The 14,865-nt window shown below is 32.1% G+C and overlaps 2 protein-coding genes across 7 annotated transcripts in view; both read left to right on the top strand.

Annotated features, from left to right (window-relative positions):
- Positions 1 to 11,547, top strand: part of LOC131955701 (putative methyltransferase DDB_G0268948) — a 66,512-nt gene extending 54,965 nt beyond the window's left edge. For 5 of the 6 annotated variants that reach the window (XM_059319924.1, XM_059319921.1, XM_059319923.1 and 2 more), the window contains 2 exons: positions 10,698 to 10,829; positions 11,410 to 11,547. In XM_059319924.1, the coding sequence (XP_059175907.1) occupies positions 10,698 to 10,829; positions 11,410 to 11,506 (229 nt within the window). In that variant the 3' untranslated portion in view covers positions 11,507 to 11,547. Of the gene's footprint in view, positions 1 to 168; positions 387 to 10,697; positions 10,830 to 11,409 lie in introns of those variants that run through there. The other variant, XM_059319925.1, reaches the window with a different exon arrangement.
- Positions 11,548 to 14,214: 2,667 nt separating this feature from the next.
- Positions 14,215 to 14,797, top strand: LOC131955705 (uncharacterized). The gene has a single exon (XM_059319928.1). The coding sequence runs from the start codon at positions 14,269 to 14,271 to the stop codon at positions 14,668 to 14,670; it is 402 nt and encodes a 133-aa protein (XP_059175911.1). The 5' UTR covers positions 14,215 to 14,268; the 3' UTR covers positions 14,671 to 14,797.
- The last annotated feature ends 68 nt before the right edge of the window (positions 14,798 to 14,865 follow it).

Genomic DNA, 14,865 nt, shown 5'->3' with positions numbered 1-14,865 from the left:
TAATTAATTTATTTTTAAATTTATGGATTTTTTTCTGTTTTGTATTAATTGAAAAATTCAATTTTTTTTTCTTTTCTGAATTTTTATCACTTTTATTTCTGTTCTAATCAATATTTTAAAAAATCTAATGTATATAATTTATCATAGAAATTCTCATTCATCCAACAGACTGATATCCACCTACAAAAAACAATCAGCTGTCGATGAACCAATCAAGGTGAAGGTCAACAGCGAGATTTTTCTCATCCTCGGCAGGAACTAGATGTGTTCCACACACGAGAGACAAACGTTTATTGCTTAGAAAAGCAGGACATACTATTTTAAAGCTCATCTACTTTTCACTTTATCAGCTCACCCAGAGGCGTCGCGAGGCGGGGGCGGGGAATGCGGACTGCACAGGGTGACACCATTTAGGGGGTGACACCAAGAAAAATTGCAAAATATATAGACGAAGTGTGCTTTTTGTTAAATTAATTACAGTATTTTCAATCGATGACCGCTGTGGGGTAAATTTATATATAATAATTTACTATATAAAGGGTGTTTTTCCACTTGAATTAATAGATGGGTTAAAATAATGTGTGTGAAAAATTGGAGGGGGAGTGACACCAACAACAACTATATATATATATATATATATATATATATATATATATATATATATATATATATATATATATATATAGCCTACATCATTTCCTTTGATTGGGGTGTCACTATGTGGTGCAGTGGTGTCGCACCGCGTGACACCCGACCTAGCGACGCCACTGAGCTCACCTATTCTTCGCAAAGAATTTTTTTTTTATTTTTTTATTTATTTTTTTTTTTTCAAATTACGTTGAATGGTAATAAATAAACATCTAGAAAAAATAACTTGAATAAGAAATTGTTAATTGAAAATATAAATGATGCTGAAAAGTTGATGTCTGAGTGTAAAACCATTACCATAACAATATATCTATGAAGGTTCTCAAGAAAATAATTGTGGTGGTGATGGTGTTGGTGGTGGTGTTGGTGATGGTGATGGTGATAGTGATGGTGATGCCGATGGTGATGGTGATGGTGATGGTGATGGTGATGGCAGAGGCGTAGCGAGGGGGCGGGGGGACATATGTCCCCGGGCGCCGACCTTAGGGGGGGGCGCCAAATTGAAAGTTTGAGGGGGGTGCAAATGAAAAGTTGGAGGGGGGGCAAATCGAAAGTTTGAGGGGGGGGTGCAAATGAAAAGTTCTAGGGGGTGGAAATCAAAAGTTTGATGGGGGGTGCAAATGAAAAGTTCGAGGGGGGGTGCAAATCGAAAGTTTGTCCCCGGGCGCCGGGAAGGGTCGCTACGGCTCTGGGTGATGATGATGTTGATGTTGATGTTGATGTTGATGGTGATGGTGATGGTGATGGTGATGGTGATGGTGATGGCGATGGGAAAAACAAAGACCTAGTGAAATGCAATAATTGTGACCACAGGTTGTGCGCGCATTGTGAGCGTCTGTGATTCTACACACAAGTCCGTCAACACAATTATGATGTTTTTTTTGTTTTTTAAACTTACCAATGGACATCCGCTTTAAAACAATCGCATTTTAAATATTAGAGGGAACAATGTTAAGGTATAAAAATGTATACTTCAACAGTGTTTCCTCTTATTAAAAATATCAACGATCGTTGAAGGCTATTATACATAAAACGCTTGTCTTTTGCGGTTCAAACAAAGATTGTTGCCGTGTGTAAAACATTTTTTTTTAAAATAAACCCCTTTTAAAATACGAGCGTTCACTCGTATCGATATATAATTATAGGGGTTGGGCTCAATTCACTGGGTCAAGCTGACACAAGTAGAGGGTAGTGTAGAGCTATCAAATACGGGAATCTGTTGGACTTTATAACTGATTACTTTTTATTTTTTTATTTGATGATGTAGACCGAGACGTTATGTTGTGGTTTAAGGCAACAGAATTAACAATAATTTTATAGTCAAAGGTAAATAAACATGAAATATTTTTCAATCTTAGGTATGCAAAAGTTATCTCGCAATTTTTTTTTTTACTAAAATGTATCTGAATTTTTTTTTTTTTTTTTGCATTGACAAAATAAACCGGGAGTGATCTCTCCTAAGCTTTCTCGAATATTCTTATATAACTCGGAATATAGACATAATTTTTAATTACTTAAACTTTTAAAAATAGAATAGAATCTCGTATAAAAAAGAATTGCGCACTAAGCAAACGCCAAAACAAAATGTGCATAATAGTGCGCAATATTATTAGTACTCTATAAATTTTCATGCGTTTTTTGAGAAATCGGAAATAGCGTAAATTAGTACTTCCGGTCAACGGAAATTATTAAAAATTTGACAGAAGGTAAATAATTAGATCTTTTACTTACATGCGAAATTTCATTTATCTATCTGAAATAGTACTCAAGTTATAGGCTTTTGAAAAATTCAAAGTAGAAAAAGTACCACTTCCGGTTATTGGAAATCGCTCAAAAATTGATACGGATCTACGATTTCGATAAAATACTTATATATGAAATGTCATCAACCTAGCTGTAACGGTACTCAACTTACCGTGTTTACACACACACAGACAGACAGACACACACACACACACACACAGCCATACGGACAAGATTGCAAAATTATGTTTTTCCGTATCAGTGAGGTGTAAAACGATTACAAGACTTTCTCTATACTTCGTATATACGAGAAAGTAAAAATCAAATTTTCTTTTTTTATTGAAAATAATCAGCAAAGATAATTAATGAAGAATTTACTTTTTAATTTCTAACTTCGAATTTCTAAGGTAACACTAACATAAGATAATAATTATATGGTCGAAGGGGAATAAACATGAAATATTTTTCACTATTTAGCTATGCAGAAGTTATCTCGCGTTTTTATTTACGTGAATTATTTTTTCTTTTATTTTTTTATTGAAAATTTTTAAAAATAAAAATTTCGCGTTCCTTTTTTTTTATCAAAGAGAATAATGAGGAATTTACTTTTAAATTTCTAACTAATGGCTACTCCATTTAGAATCTCTAAAAGTAAAACTTACATTAGAATAGACAATAAATTTTATGGTCAAAGGGAAATAAACATGAAATATTTTTCACTCTTTAGCAATGCAGATGTTATCTCGCGTTTTTATTTATGTGTATTTAATTATTTTTTTCTTTTTTTTTAATAAAAAATAAATCAAATTTTCACGTTTTTTTATTTTTTTAATTGACAAAATCAGCAATCAAAGAGAATTAACGGAGAGTTTACTTTTCAATTGCTAAATAATGGCTATTCCATTTCGATTTTTAAAAAGTAACACTAACATTAGATAATAATAATTTTATGGTCAAAGGGGAATAAACATGAAATATTTTTCACTTTGTAGTTATGCAGAAGTTATCTCGCGTTTTTAATTACATGAAATGTTTTGTTGTTTTTTTTAATTGAAAAAACAAAATCAAAATTTCGCCTTTTTTTAGAAAATCAGCAATCGAAGAGAGTTAATGAAGAAGTTACTTTTCAATTTCTAACAAATGGCTATTCCATTTTTAAATTTTAAAGGTAACACTAACAAATATTACAATAATTTGATGGTCAAGGAACATAAACATTTAATATTTTACACTTTTTAGTTATGCTGAAGCTACTTCCCGTTTTTATTTACCCGAATTTTTTTTATTTATTATTTTACATTTTAAAAAAAATTAAAATTTCAAGTTTTTTTTTTTTTAAATTAATTAATCAAGAATTTACTTTTCAATTTCTAACTAATGGTTATTCCATTTTGAATTTTTAAAAGTAACACTAACATTAGATAAAAAATTATATGGTTAAAGGGCTATAAACATGAAATAGTTTTCACTTTTTAGTTACCTGGCTTAATTTTTTCTAATTGGGAAAAATCTGTTTTATTTGAGAAATTAAATACAGACTTTAATTTATTAATATCACATAATAAAATGTTTATAATCTCTTTTTTCTCGACTTAACAAAATACCAAGAGAAAAGGAGAAAAGTATATAAGAAATAATTTGACGTTTTGTTTCCATGACGATCAAAAAGTAAAATTCTTCGCTTTGCAGCAGCAGTTATGATTAAAATTGGTGATAGGAATAATTTTTTTAATGGTAATAGATTTGAAATAAGTGATATTTAATCCGAATTTTAAAAGTATGGATGCATTGTTAATACTTTAATATCAGTAGAAAAATATATTTAAGCGAGGTAACTAAGGCTTGACTAAAAAGTTAAATTAATTCTAGGTTTACCTCTCTTTGTCAAAAGATTTAATTTAAATAAAAAATCGTAATAATCATTTAATTTCGTATCATTAAAATTGCGATAATGTAATAAACATAGCACTTGAATGTTTAAAGCTAATAAATCCACTTCAAAATATTGCAATATTGAATTAAAAAACTAAAGAGGTAGAAGACAGGTTAGACATTTTACAACTGTAAGATACAGATTTTTTCTATTTTTGGCTGTAGTTTTTTATTAAATTATCTTATCAAACTCTGAGCATTGCATTTTTCTCTAGTTTTCTGTCGATGTTCACAGGCTTACTTCCAGTCTAACACTGATGCAACAGTACAGCGTTGTGGATATGTCAGGAAATAGTCAATATATCAATCAAGTGAACTAAATGACATAAAATTGCATGCAAATGTCAGTACACCTGTTCCACCTGGTCAGCATGTCCAGGATATTGAATCAGTTTTTAGCTCGAGGTCTTGAACCTGCAGATGCTGTTAGAAAGCTGTGATCAAGGAAACGCCACGTTGTTGTGTGACATTGTAGTAGGAGAGACTTAAGCGTGGTCGAGTAGCAAAACATACGACTTCTAACCCGAAAGTCTCTGTTCGTATACGAGTTCAAGTCCGCAGAACGGTAATGAGTCCACCCAGCTATGATGGGTACCTGAGTCACGTTAGGGAAAGTAAATGCGGCCGGGCATAGTGGTGACATATATATATATATATATATATATATATATATATATATATATATATATATATATATATATATATATATATATATATATATATATATATATATATATATATCTCGCAGAAACAACAGGCGCTCTAGTTTACTTGCCCTCTGGACTGTTCGAAGTATGTCCCCCATCTCTTCGAGTTTGTCACTGCTTACATAAAGTCTGATAAAAGTTCGAACTTACATCTTGGATTGGTGCGTGAGATAGCGCAGCACAACATCGAATACTCGCCCATCACGCGTAGTTTCAAAATCCTATCCCACTTTCAGTCCAGCCTTATGCATCTTTTGTACTAGGCTTTGGGTAAAATAGAAGTAGCCGCCCTTTGTACGTGCATCAGGAAAGAAAATTCCCATCTTTATCGCTTCAAAAACTGTGGGGAAGAAATTCTTTTTACCGACAACACTAAAAAAAAGTAAAACTCACTGAATTATTCACGATTATTAATTTTTCATTTTGTTCACAAAAATCAATTTAAAAAAAAAAAATTGAAATTTTTTTATCAAAATGAAAAAAATGAACCGGGAAACGTTGAGTATATTCTTGTTTTACAAGTACTCCGTGACAACAGATGTTGCCTAATGGTTATTTGAAGATCAGTTAAATGGGCACGGATAGAATCACATAGGTAGAGATGACGCCCATAATTTATGGAACGGTAGCTTTTTTAACCTAACTGGCGTGCACTCAACCGAATCAGGTGAGTTTAAAAATAAATATAGTGGCCTACTGTTTCAGTTTTTAGTATTGAATTACCTTTGTGTGTAAGCACTAATAAAAAAAATTAGGTTTTCGACCTTTAATTAGACCAGGTAGAATTACAGAAAGTATCGCCAAAAACTACTTTGTCGGTGGTTTTAATTATAGTAATTAAACTTGTAATAAGACAAATATATAAAACCGTTATAGAAATAAGCTTTTAAATGCGCTGGAAAAAAAATAAAATAAAAACTAATTTGTTTTCTTTAATTAAAAAAAATTGCTAAGTCAAATTAGTTATATCCTTTTTTTTTAATATCCCGGGTTGGTGGTGGGTGACATGTGAGTAATCGGGGGAGAGGGGGGTAATGTACTGTTTCCGAGTGGCGCACCTAGTTAGTTTTCTGTATGTATGTGTGTATGTGGGAGGATGTGCGTGTATATGTTTGCGTATATGTCTGTTTGTGTGTATTGTACATTGACAATTTTCTTAATACACCGTCCACGACAAAATCCTGTTTACGTCATTATGTTGCTGCTTTTAAACTGTTTTGTGACGTTAATTTCAGTCAGAGTTTGTTGGAGGTATCTCATTCCCCTCGACCTAAGCTGTGCCACCACTACCAATCTAACGCAGTACAACAACATATATAAGATCACTCGAATGAACGCAATTCAACACTATATTAGAAATTTAAAATGTCACGTGATATTAAGGAGGATATTAATTTACACGTCACATGTGATGAGTGGCAAATAAAAAGCTCGCTCTTAATCTACGTGACACCTTGGTGTGTATGGCGTCAATTTTTTTTAAAAAAGTAAAAAGTATTTTGAATTAGATAGTTCACCCGGAAACAGTAGAAATAAAGGAAAAATTGACTTTCAAAAATGTCGCAAATGGAAGAGTTTTTACAAGTTATTAAGGTTACGATAATTAGACGTAATAGCATTTTAATTAAGTACTTTATCAATAGTTAATACAAACTAATTCCAGGCCTAATTTTGTACTAAATTCATCTGGAGTGAGGCAAATAAATAATCTTAGGAAAAAAATGTCTGAACAAAAACATATGACGTTAAAAAATTAAAAAGAATCCCAATTCATATTATTTTTAAAGATGAGCTCTATTGAAAATGTATAATGTACTGTTTAGTAATTATTTTTTTTATAATTGTTTTGTTTATATTATCCTGGCTTGATAAGTCTACCTTACATTTAAGTCTTTATGTACACAGTTTGCTAATTTGATCTCATTAGAACAAGGCTGCTACATAAGTATAGTACTCTAGACTATAAGATATCGTTGTTTTATTGAAGAAGGAAACATTAACTATCTAATATCCCCATCTATAAGGAGCATATGTATGTCTAAATCTATATTTTTAGAGACGAATGTGCATAGTAAATCAAAGTATAACTATATTAACAAAAAGCGGAATTTTTAAAATTACACATATCAATTTACAAAAGCACTGCAAATCTTGAAGCCCGTCTTCCAATAATGAAAATATCAAATGAGCGTGGTATAAGTGAATAAAAACTAGATATACCATTATTTTTAAATTATTTTTACATTAAAAATTGTAAAATATTTTTTTCAAAATAAGAGTATGCTTCACAGAAAGCGTATCAGCAATCCTTTTTTTCTGTATTTAAAGCACCAATGTATTAAAACGTTGTTTCTAGTTAAAATAAAATACACACGCCTAATAAGTGAAGTAAAAATAATTTATTTTAATAAATAAATGAGTGGTTTTGTTTGTATTGTATAGAACACGCCGACCAAGTATGATAATCTGATTCATGAACTCCACAAGGGAGAGCACTTCTCTAAGATGTACGCGGCCTACAGGCCCCAATACCCACAAGAGATATACGACAAGATCATGGCCTACCACTCGGAAAACCCGAACAACGAGAGACAACTCGCTGTTGATGTTGCTTGTGGGACTGGACAAGGTACTCTGCCCTTGACGAAATACTTCAAAAAGGTATTTAAACTTCAGTTATTATTATATCAAAATTACAATTAATAATTAAGGGATTTTATTTAGTTCATGTTTCTTTGTTGGTGGGGGTTTGTTAAATTAATTTTTATAAAAAAAAATTTGTAATCTTGACAACAAAGTTTTGTTGTGTAGCTGGGCAGTAAAACGCTAATTAACGTCTGATGAACAGTAAACTCAAACTCGGCAGCTTGTCAGCTAGGGACAGCAATCCATCTAGGTGAGAAAACGAACACAAACTGGAGTGGCGCCCCTTACAATTACCAACTCTGGTTTCCTTTCGGCAGTTCCTGCGACACTGCTGATTTCAAGCTGTACAGGCAAGCCCTGTCCCTTGGATCCATCCGCTGAACTCACTGTCCCCCCATTTGCCGACGTCTTTAAAACTCTACTTCATCTGAGCATCAACAGGAAAATATAATTTATAGTAAAGTAAAAAAAAACTATTTTTAGCTGCGTGAAATAAAAGCTTATTTACCTATCTGATTTAAACAAATACAGATAATTTCAATATGCTTTGGGCTTGGATTTCCAATGTGCAATCACCCAATGGTCTATTAGTCTATGAAGCTATATTACCTCATCTACTCTATGACTTATATGCATGTTGTTATATAAAGCTTTCAAACGTTAGAATAAATGGACAAAATGTATGTTAAATTTTTTTCTAGACTGCTATTTTTTAAAAGAATTTTTTTATATAAATTTATAATATTTCCGAATTGTGTGAACCGTTTCTATTCCAGGTGATAGGGATGGACGTGAGTGAAGACCAAATCAACAACATGCCGAAAAATGTTCCAAACCTGGAGTCTCACGTGTCGTTTGCAGAGGATCTCAAATTTCTGAAAGATGGGTCGGTGGACCTCGTGACTATAGCATCAGCCCTACACTGGGTCGACCAACCCAAGTATGTCCACTATCATGACATATTCGGCCTCTTAAAATACTTTAAATAAACAACGTCACGCTTTTTTTCGACGATTCACGTCCCCCTGTCTTCAACAACGGTCACAAAAATTCAAATCCCAAAAAATGACGTCACAACGCAGCCTACAACCACCCTCCCACACCCCCCTTCCCCCACCCCCTCTCTTCAAAATTGCAGTTTTAGTATTTTAGTGTCTTCTTTTCAATCTATTCACTTAGTTTAACCAACATTAACAATAGTCTTTTACACTTTGTTAAAACAGTCTTTTAAAAACGCGACGTAAATGCAAAAATTAGGTGAAGACGGATAATTACAGAGACTCCCACCCCCTCCCACCTCCCTCACCTAAGTCTTCCCCCAGCGGGCTAAAATTAACTTAAAATATTAAACCACAATGGAATATATCTACACAATTATTGTGAAGATAATTAATTATGTTGAAATATTATTTGACCAGATTTTTCAAGGAGGTACGACGTGTGTTAAAGCCAGGAGGGACTTTTGCCACGTACACGTTTAGTGGTGATATAATTGACAACGTGGAATGGAAGGCGTATTTCTTTGAGGTGATTCCTTCTTATTTTCCTTTCTAACATTCAGTATGTGATTAATCAAGCAATATAAAAATCATATCATATTCGATTTATCGAAAGGGTAATATAGGATTAATATAAGATTGATAAAGTTATAAACCGAGCTATTTCAAGCATAGCTGTAGAAGTGTGTTCAAAAGTTTTGACCTGTGTAGCTGTGTCCAACACAAGAGAAATAACACACGCCTTCAGTTTGTGCTAGAACAGAGAACACATTCGTCACAATGGGGAAAGCGTGTGCCATGATGGGTACCTGACTTATGTTGGGGAACGTAAAAGCGGATGGGGATAGTGCTGACCACACCTTCCCTTCATATGCCGAGGTAAAGAAACATATTAACTCTACTTTATCTGCCAAATGGATAGCTGGGTCTAACGAAGATGTTTATTCAACATAGATGTATTGCTTCAACGATAGAAATTGAACAATCAAACACATTATTGCGGGTTCATATCTTAATTTAAAACAATTTTTAAAAAATTATTTTAAAAATATAGAATAAATATAGCTATAAATAATGTTCAGAATTTACTTTCGCCAATCTATCAGAACTCGAGACCTTCGGACTAGAAGCCAAACGCTCTACCATTCAACCACGCTGACCACGTTTACAAAAATAACACAAAAAAAGCGACCAAAACTCAAAATATAACATGAAACATAATGATATATGCCATAAATTGCCGCTAATTAAACGTTTCCCAAATCAATATACAGCTCATGAAGACGAAGTTTATAAACTACGTCACCTCAAAAATATGCGAGGCGTTCGACAAATATGAATCCATGGACTTCCCTTTTCAACAAATAAAAAGGTACAATTATATTTTGTTGAGACCTGCATAACTTTGATTATATCCCCTGAATCAACCCTTTAAACTTGGGACATGGTAAAAGTACCCGATTGGTTTCATTTAATAAATTTTTTTTTTTTTTTTTTTTTTTAAATTGATATTTCAACCCCATTTTAAAAGCTTTGAGGTCGTTTTTCTCTAATCTATAAAATTACACTTATTAGCTCAGTGGAAAAAATACTTATCTATAAAATTACACTTAAGTATTTGTTCCAATGAGCCCTTTATATACACAGCCTATATAGTAACAGGCTCGAGGTTATAGGACTTCCCTGAGTCCACCCAGCTCTAATGGGTACCTGACTCAAGGTAGGGAAACACAGGCAGCTGGGCATAGTGCTTAAACACAATCAATGAGCAATTCTTAAATTTATCAACTCAGCTCTAACGAGTATCTAGCATAATTTGGTATATGAATAATAACTACGGGTTTAAACGTCCATGAATGTTAACCTGTGCAGCGAATGGTTAATTTTATATTAATTATATACCAAGAAATACCTAGATAATTATTGTTTTTAAATCTTAGAATCTTTAAAAGTATCTCTTATATATATATATATATATATATATATATATATATATATATATATATATATATATATATATCAGATACGAGGGTATCAAGTACACAAAAGAGATGACGGTTGACGAGTTTATGGGTTATGTTTCCAGTTTCCACTGCGTCAATATGTATATCTTGGACAACCAAGACAGTGATATTCTTGACGAAATGAAACAAAAGTAAGGCTTACCTTTAACATATGTTTTGACACTTGAGTTTTCTTTTTCTTTTGGTAAAGCTTGGTGAGAAAATATCTAGTAATTTGTGAGCATGGTTTGTCAATATGCGTCAGGAATCCGTTATGTTTAATTGTTATTTGAAAAGCCTTAAAAATGTTGAGAAAAGCCCTTTAGCAAAGATGTACAAGAACATAAAAATTAATAAGTTATTAATTAAGCATATACTTTTAAAAACGATTAAATAAATTAGATTTTGTTACAGAAGTATAAATGTTGTGACGTTCAAGATGCAAATGCTGATAAGGAAATTATATTTTTATAGAACACTAGCTATATACATAATAAAATTTCTTAATACTCTTATATAATTAATCAGTTTTAATATGGACTACTATAATATTTATATTTTGTACTTGTCTGTTATTTTCATATATATTTTTTTTTTGTTTTGTATAATTTTTTTAATTTCTTAATTGTTCTGTATTGTATTTTGTATACTATTGGGCTGTTATGTTTTTTTCCGAATTGATTGTTTCTTATTTCTGTTCTCCTCAATAATTTGAGATGTTTTCATCAACAGACTGATATCCACCCACAAAACACAAACAGATGTCGATCAACCAATCAAGGTGAAGGCCAACAGCGACATTGTATTGATCCTGGGCACAAATAATTAGATTTGTTCCGTACACGAAAAGACGTTTTATAGCTAAGAAAATATTAGATCAGGACGATTATCCCCCGACTACCCCCACCCCAATCAATTACTCCTTGTCGATTACAAATATGCGAGGGTTAGAGTTTTGGTTGGTTTCGGATTAGGGTTAGATTTAGAGCTAATGTTTTGAGTTTAGGATTTATAGTTTATGGGTTGTTGTTTGTTTAAGTTTTAGGATTTAGGTTAGCGTTAGCGTTGTTTGCGCTCCAGATTCTAATTTTTTTTACTGAATATTTTACATTTTTTAATCGATTCTCGTTACCTGTTTTAGATAAGTAAAGGTTTTGATAAACATAGTGCTTTGATTTTGAACGTATAGATCAATAACAGTTTATACAGATACAGTGATGATGCTTTTACCAGCACTGCATACTAATAAAAAATTTAAATCAATTTTGTGTGTTTGAATTTGTGTACTTGAGTTTCTTGATTACAGCAAGATGAGTGATACTGGCCTAGAGATGTACAGGGCATTTGAGATTTAATCGACTTCAATATATATATATATATATATATATATATATATATACATATATATATATATATATATATATATATATCAATCTTCTCAAGAAAATATTTAATTGATTGGAGTAATTTTAAGTTTTTGACTTAAATCACATTCCTTACTTTTTCTTATATACGAAGTATAGAGAAAGTCTTGTAATCGTGCAAAAAAAAATCGAGATTTTTAAAAATCTCGACGTTTTACACCTCACTGATACGGAAAAACGTAATTTTGCAATCTTGTCCGTATGACTGTGTGTCTGTGTGTCTGTGTGTGTGTGTGTGTGTGTGTAAACACGATTACTTGAGTACCGTTACAGCTAGGTTGATGAAATTTCATATATAAGTATTTTATCAAAATCGTAGATCCGTATCAACTTTTGAGCGATTTCCGAAAACCGGAAGTGGTATTTTTTCGACTTGGAATTTTTCAAAAGCCTATAACTTGAGTATTATTTCAGATAGATGAATGAAATTTCACATGTAAGTAAAATATCTAATTCTTTACCTTTTTAAAATTTTGAGTAATTTCCGTTGACCAGAAGTGGTAATTTACGCCATATCCGATTTCTAAAAAAAAAGCATGTAAATTTATAAAGTACTAATAATATTCCGCACTATTGTGCACATTTTGTTTTGTTGTTAACTTGGTGCGCAATTCTTTTTTCTACGAGATTCTATTCTATTTTAAAAAGTTTAAGTAATTAAAAATCATGTCTATGTTCCGAGTTATATAAGAATTTTCGAGAAAGTTTAGGGGAGATCACTCCCGGTTTATTTAATGATGTCTTAGGTTTAACTATAACTAATGTACGAATCGTTTTATTGTAGTTTTATTCGTGTAAAAATTTCAGTTTCAGTTAATATTTATACTCTGAAGTAGACTAAAAATTACCAAGATATTTAGCATATGACTTAGGTTTTGATCTAGATTAAATGTTGTTTTGTTTTAGGCTAAAAGAACTACTTCGTTTAAGACTTATGCTTGTTTGGATGTAGGCTTAGAATCAATATTAAATGATGTGTATGTGTTATTGAAAATCACAGTTAACGAAGTAACACAGACCAGCGATTTGAAAATAAAACGCTTCTGACATCTATTATATAAAATGTTATTGATGTGTTTTTTTGATGATTGTAAAACTGGAAAGAATATGTAATGTAAGAATGGAGTAGGCCTAGTTATATTTTTAAAAATTCATAATTTTGTTGAATTTTTAGATGTAACAGACTTAATACATACAGCTAGACACGCCCATGCCCTTAATAGATATAGCTAGACCCGCCCATCATTGTCTGGTCACGCCCCCATCTTTGTCGCTTGCTATGTAACGCCCATCGGCACCCTGGCATCAGCGGTACCCGAACCTGGAACATGGCCTGGTTTCTTCTCAACCGTTTGCGGGAGATTTCTGGAAACTTCTTGATGTGGAGCTAACCCCTTGTATCACTTTCATGTTAAACTTTTTAATCTTCGGATTAGTAAATCTAGCCGCGAGCTGTAATATGGGGGAGGGTTTAGGGGTCGTCCATAAATGACCTAACACTCTTAGGTGGAGAGGGGGTTCAGTAATTTTGTAACGGTGTATGATGAGGGGGAAGTGGCGGTTAGGTGGTGTGACGTCACACTTCTGCATTATAAAAAAAAAGTAATGTTAGAAACCTAATTTTAACCGTTATTTCACGTTTCAGAAAACTGTTTAATAAATTATAATTGATAGGAATAGCGATAGCAATAAAAATGGGCATAAGTTTAAGTAACTGAAATTCATGTAGATTACTTCAGGAAGAAAAATTCATTTTCCATTACACGATCTTTTAAATTATATGGATGCAACTTATACTGTCAATATAGAAACACATTCTTATAGAAAAACCTAAAGCAAGAAGACATTTGCATATAAACATTAACATCTAAGAGAGACAACTTCTATTAAAGTCGAAATGCGGAATAAAAGAATACTTACATTAATTAAAACATTTAATTATATCTATAACTTATCAAATACTGACTTTAGTTTATAAAAATAATAAATTTTACCGAAATCATGGTTTAAAATTTTCTGAACAGTTTAAACATTTTTAAAATAGCACATAAATTATATAGAAAAACTTTAACTTTCATTAAAGCATTGTTCTTAAAGATACGATTATGCCATACATAGATTTAATTACTTTTAAAATTGTTAGTGACTATCATTAGACTTTCCAACAATGACTATTTTCTACAAGTTTAATAGCATATCGCAAAATTTAAACGCTGCTTCCCAGGATGTCTCAACAGGACAACCGATCACACCCCAGTTTTTTTCTGAAAAACAGGCTCCAACACAGTTGTCCAAGGTTTTTTATGACTTCAAGACAGATTTACAACCAACGAGAGCCCAGTCATCTGTGTCAAACCTTAGACCTGGAGAATACCCAGTTCCCAGTACGAAAAATTACAAGACGTTTATGGAAAGGCAGACAAAGTTTTTAATCAGCGATGGTAAACTTGTGTGGCAAAAACTGCCAGTCGACAAGCCCTTATATTTTACTGCTGCAGCCCTTGTACTGGTTGCTACTGCATGGACTGCCTGGAGTCTCAAAACTTTTGCGTCACCTCCCAAAAATTGATGACCACAATAAGCTCAAACATTGAGTCTATTCCTTGCGTAAAACTGATCTAATTCTTTCAAAAATTGTACAATTAATTGTATTACATGTTGTAAGTAGTTAAATAAATCAAATAATTGTTTACCACAAAAAAAAAAAAAAAAACTAAACCCTAAGGGACAAATAATTACTACGCGCTGACCCGCGACGTTGTAT

This window comes from Physella acuta, unplaced genomic scaffold, assembly GCF_028476545.2.
Source record: "Physella acuta isolate Inbredline_101_S28 unplaced genomic scaffold, ASM2847654v3 ptg001095l, whole genome shotgun sequence".
Lineage (NCBI taxonomy): Eukaryota > Metazoa > Mollusca > Gastropoda > Physidae > Physella > Physella acuta.
Note: the sequence above shows the minus strand (reverse complement) of the source record. Positions and strands in the feature narration are given on the sequence as shown.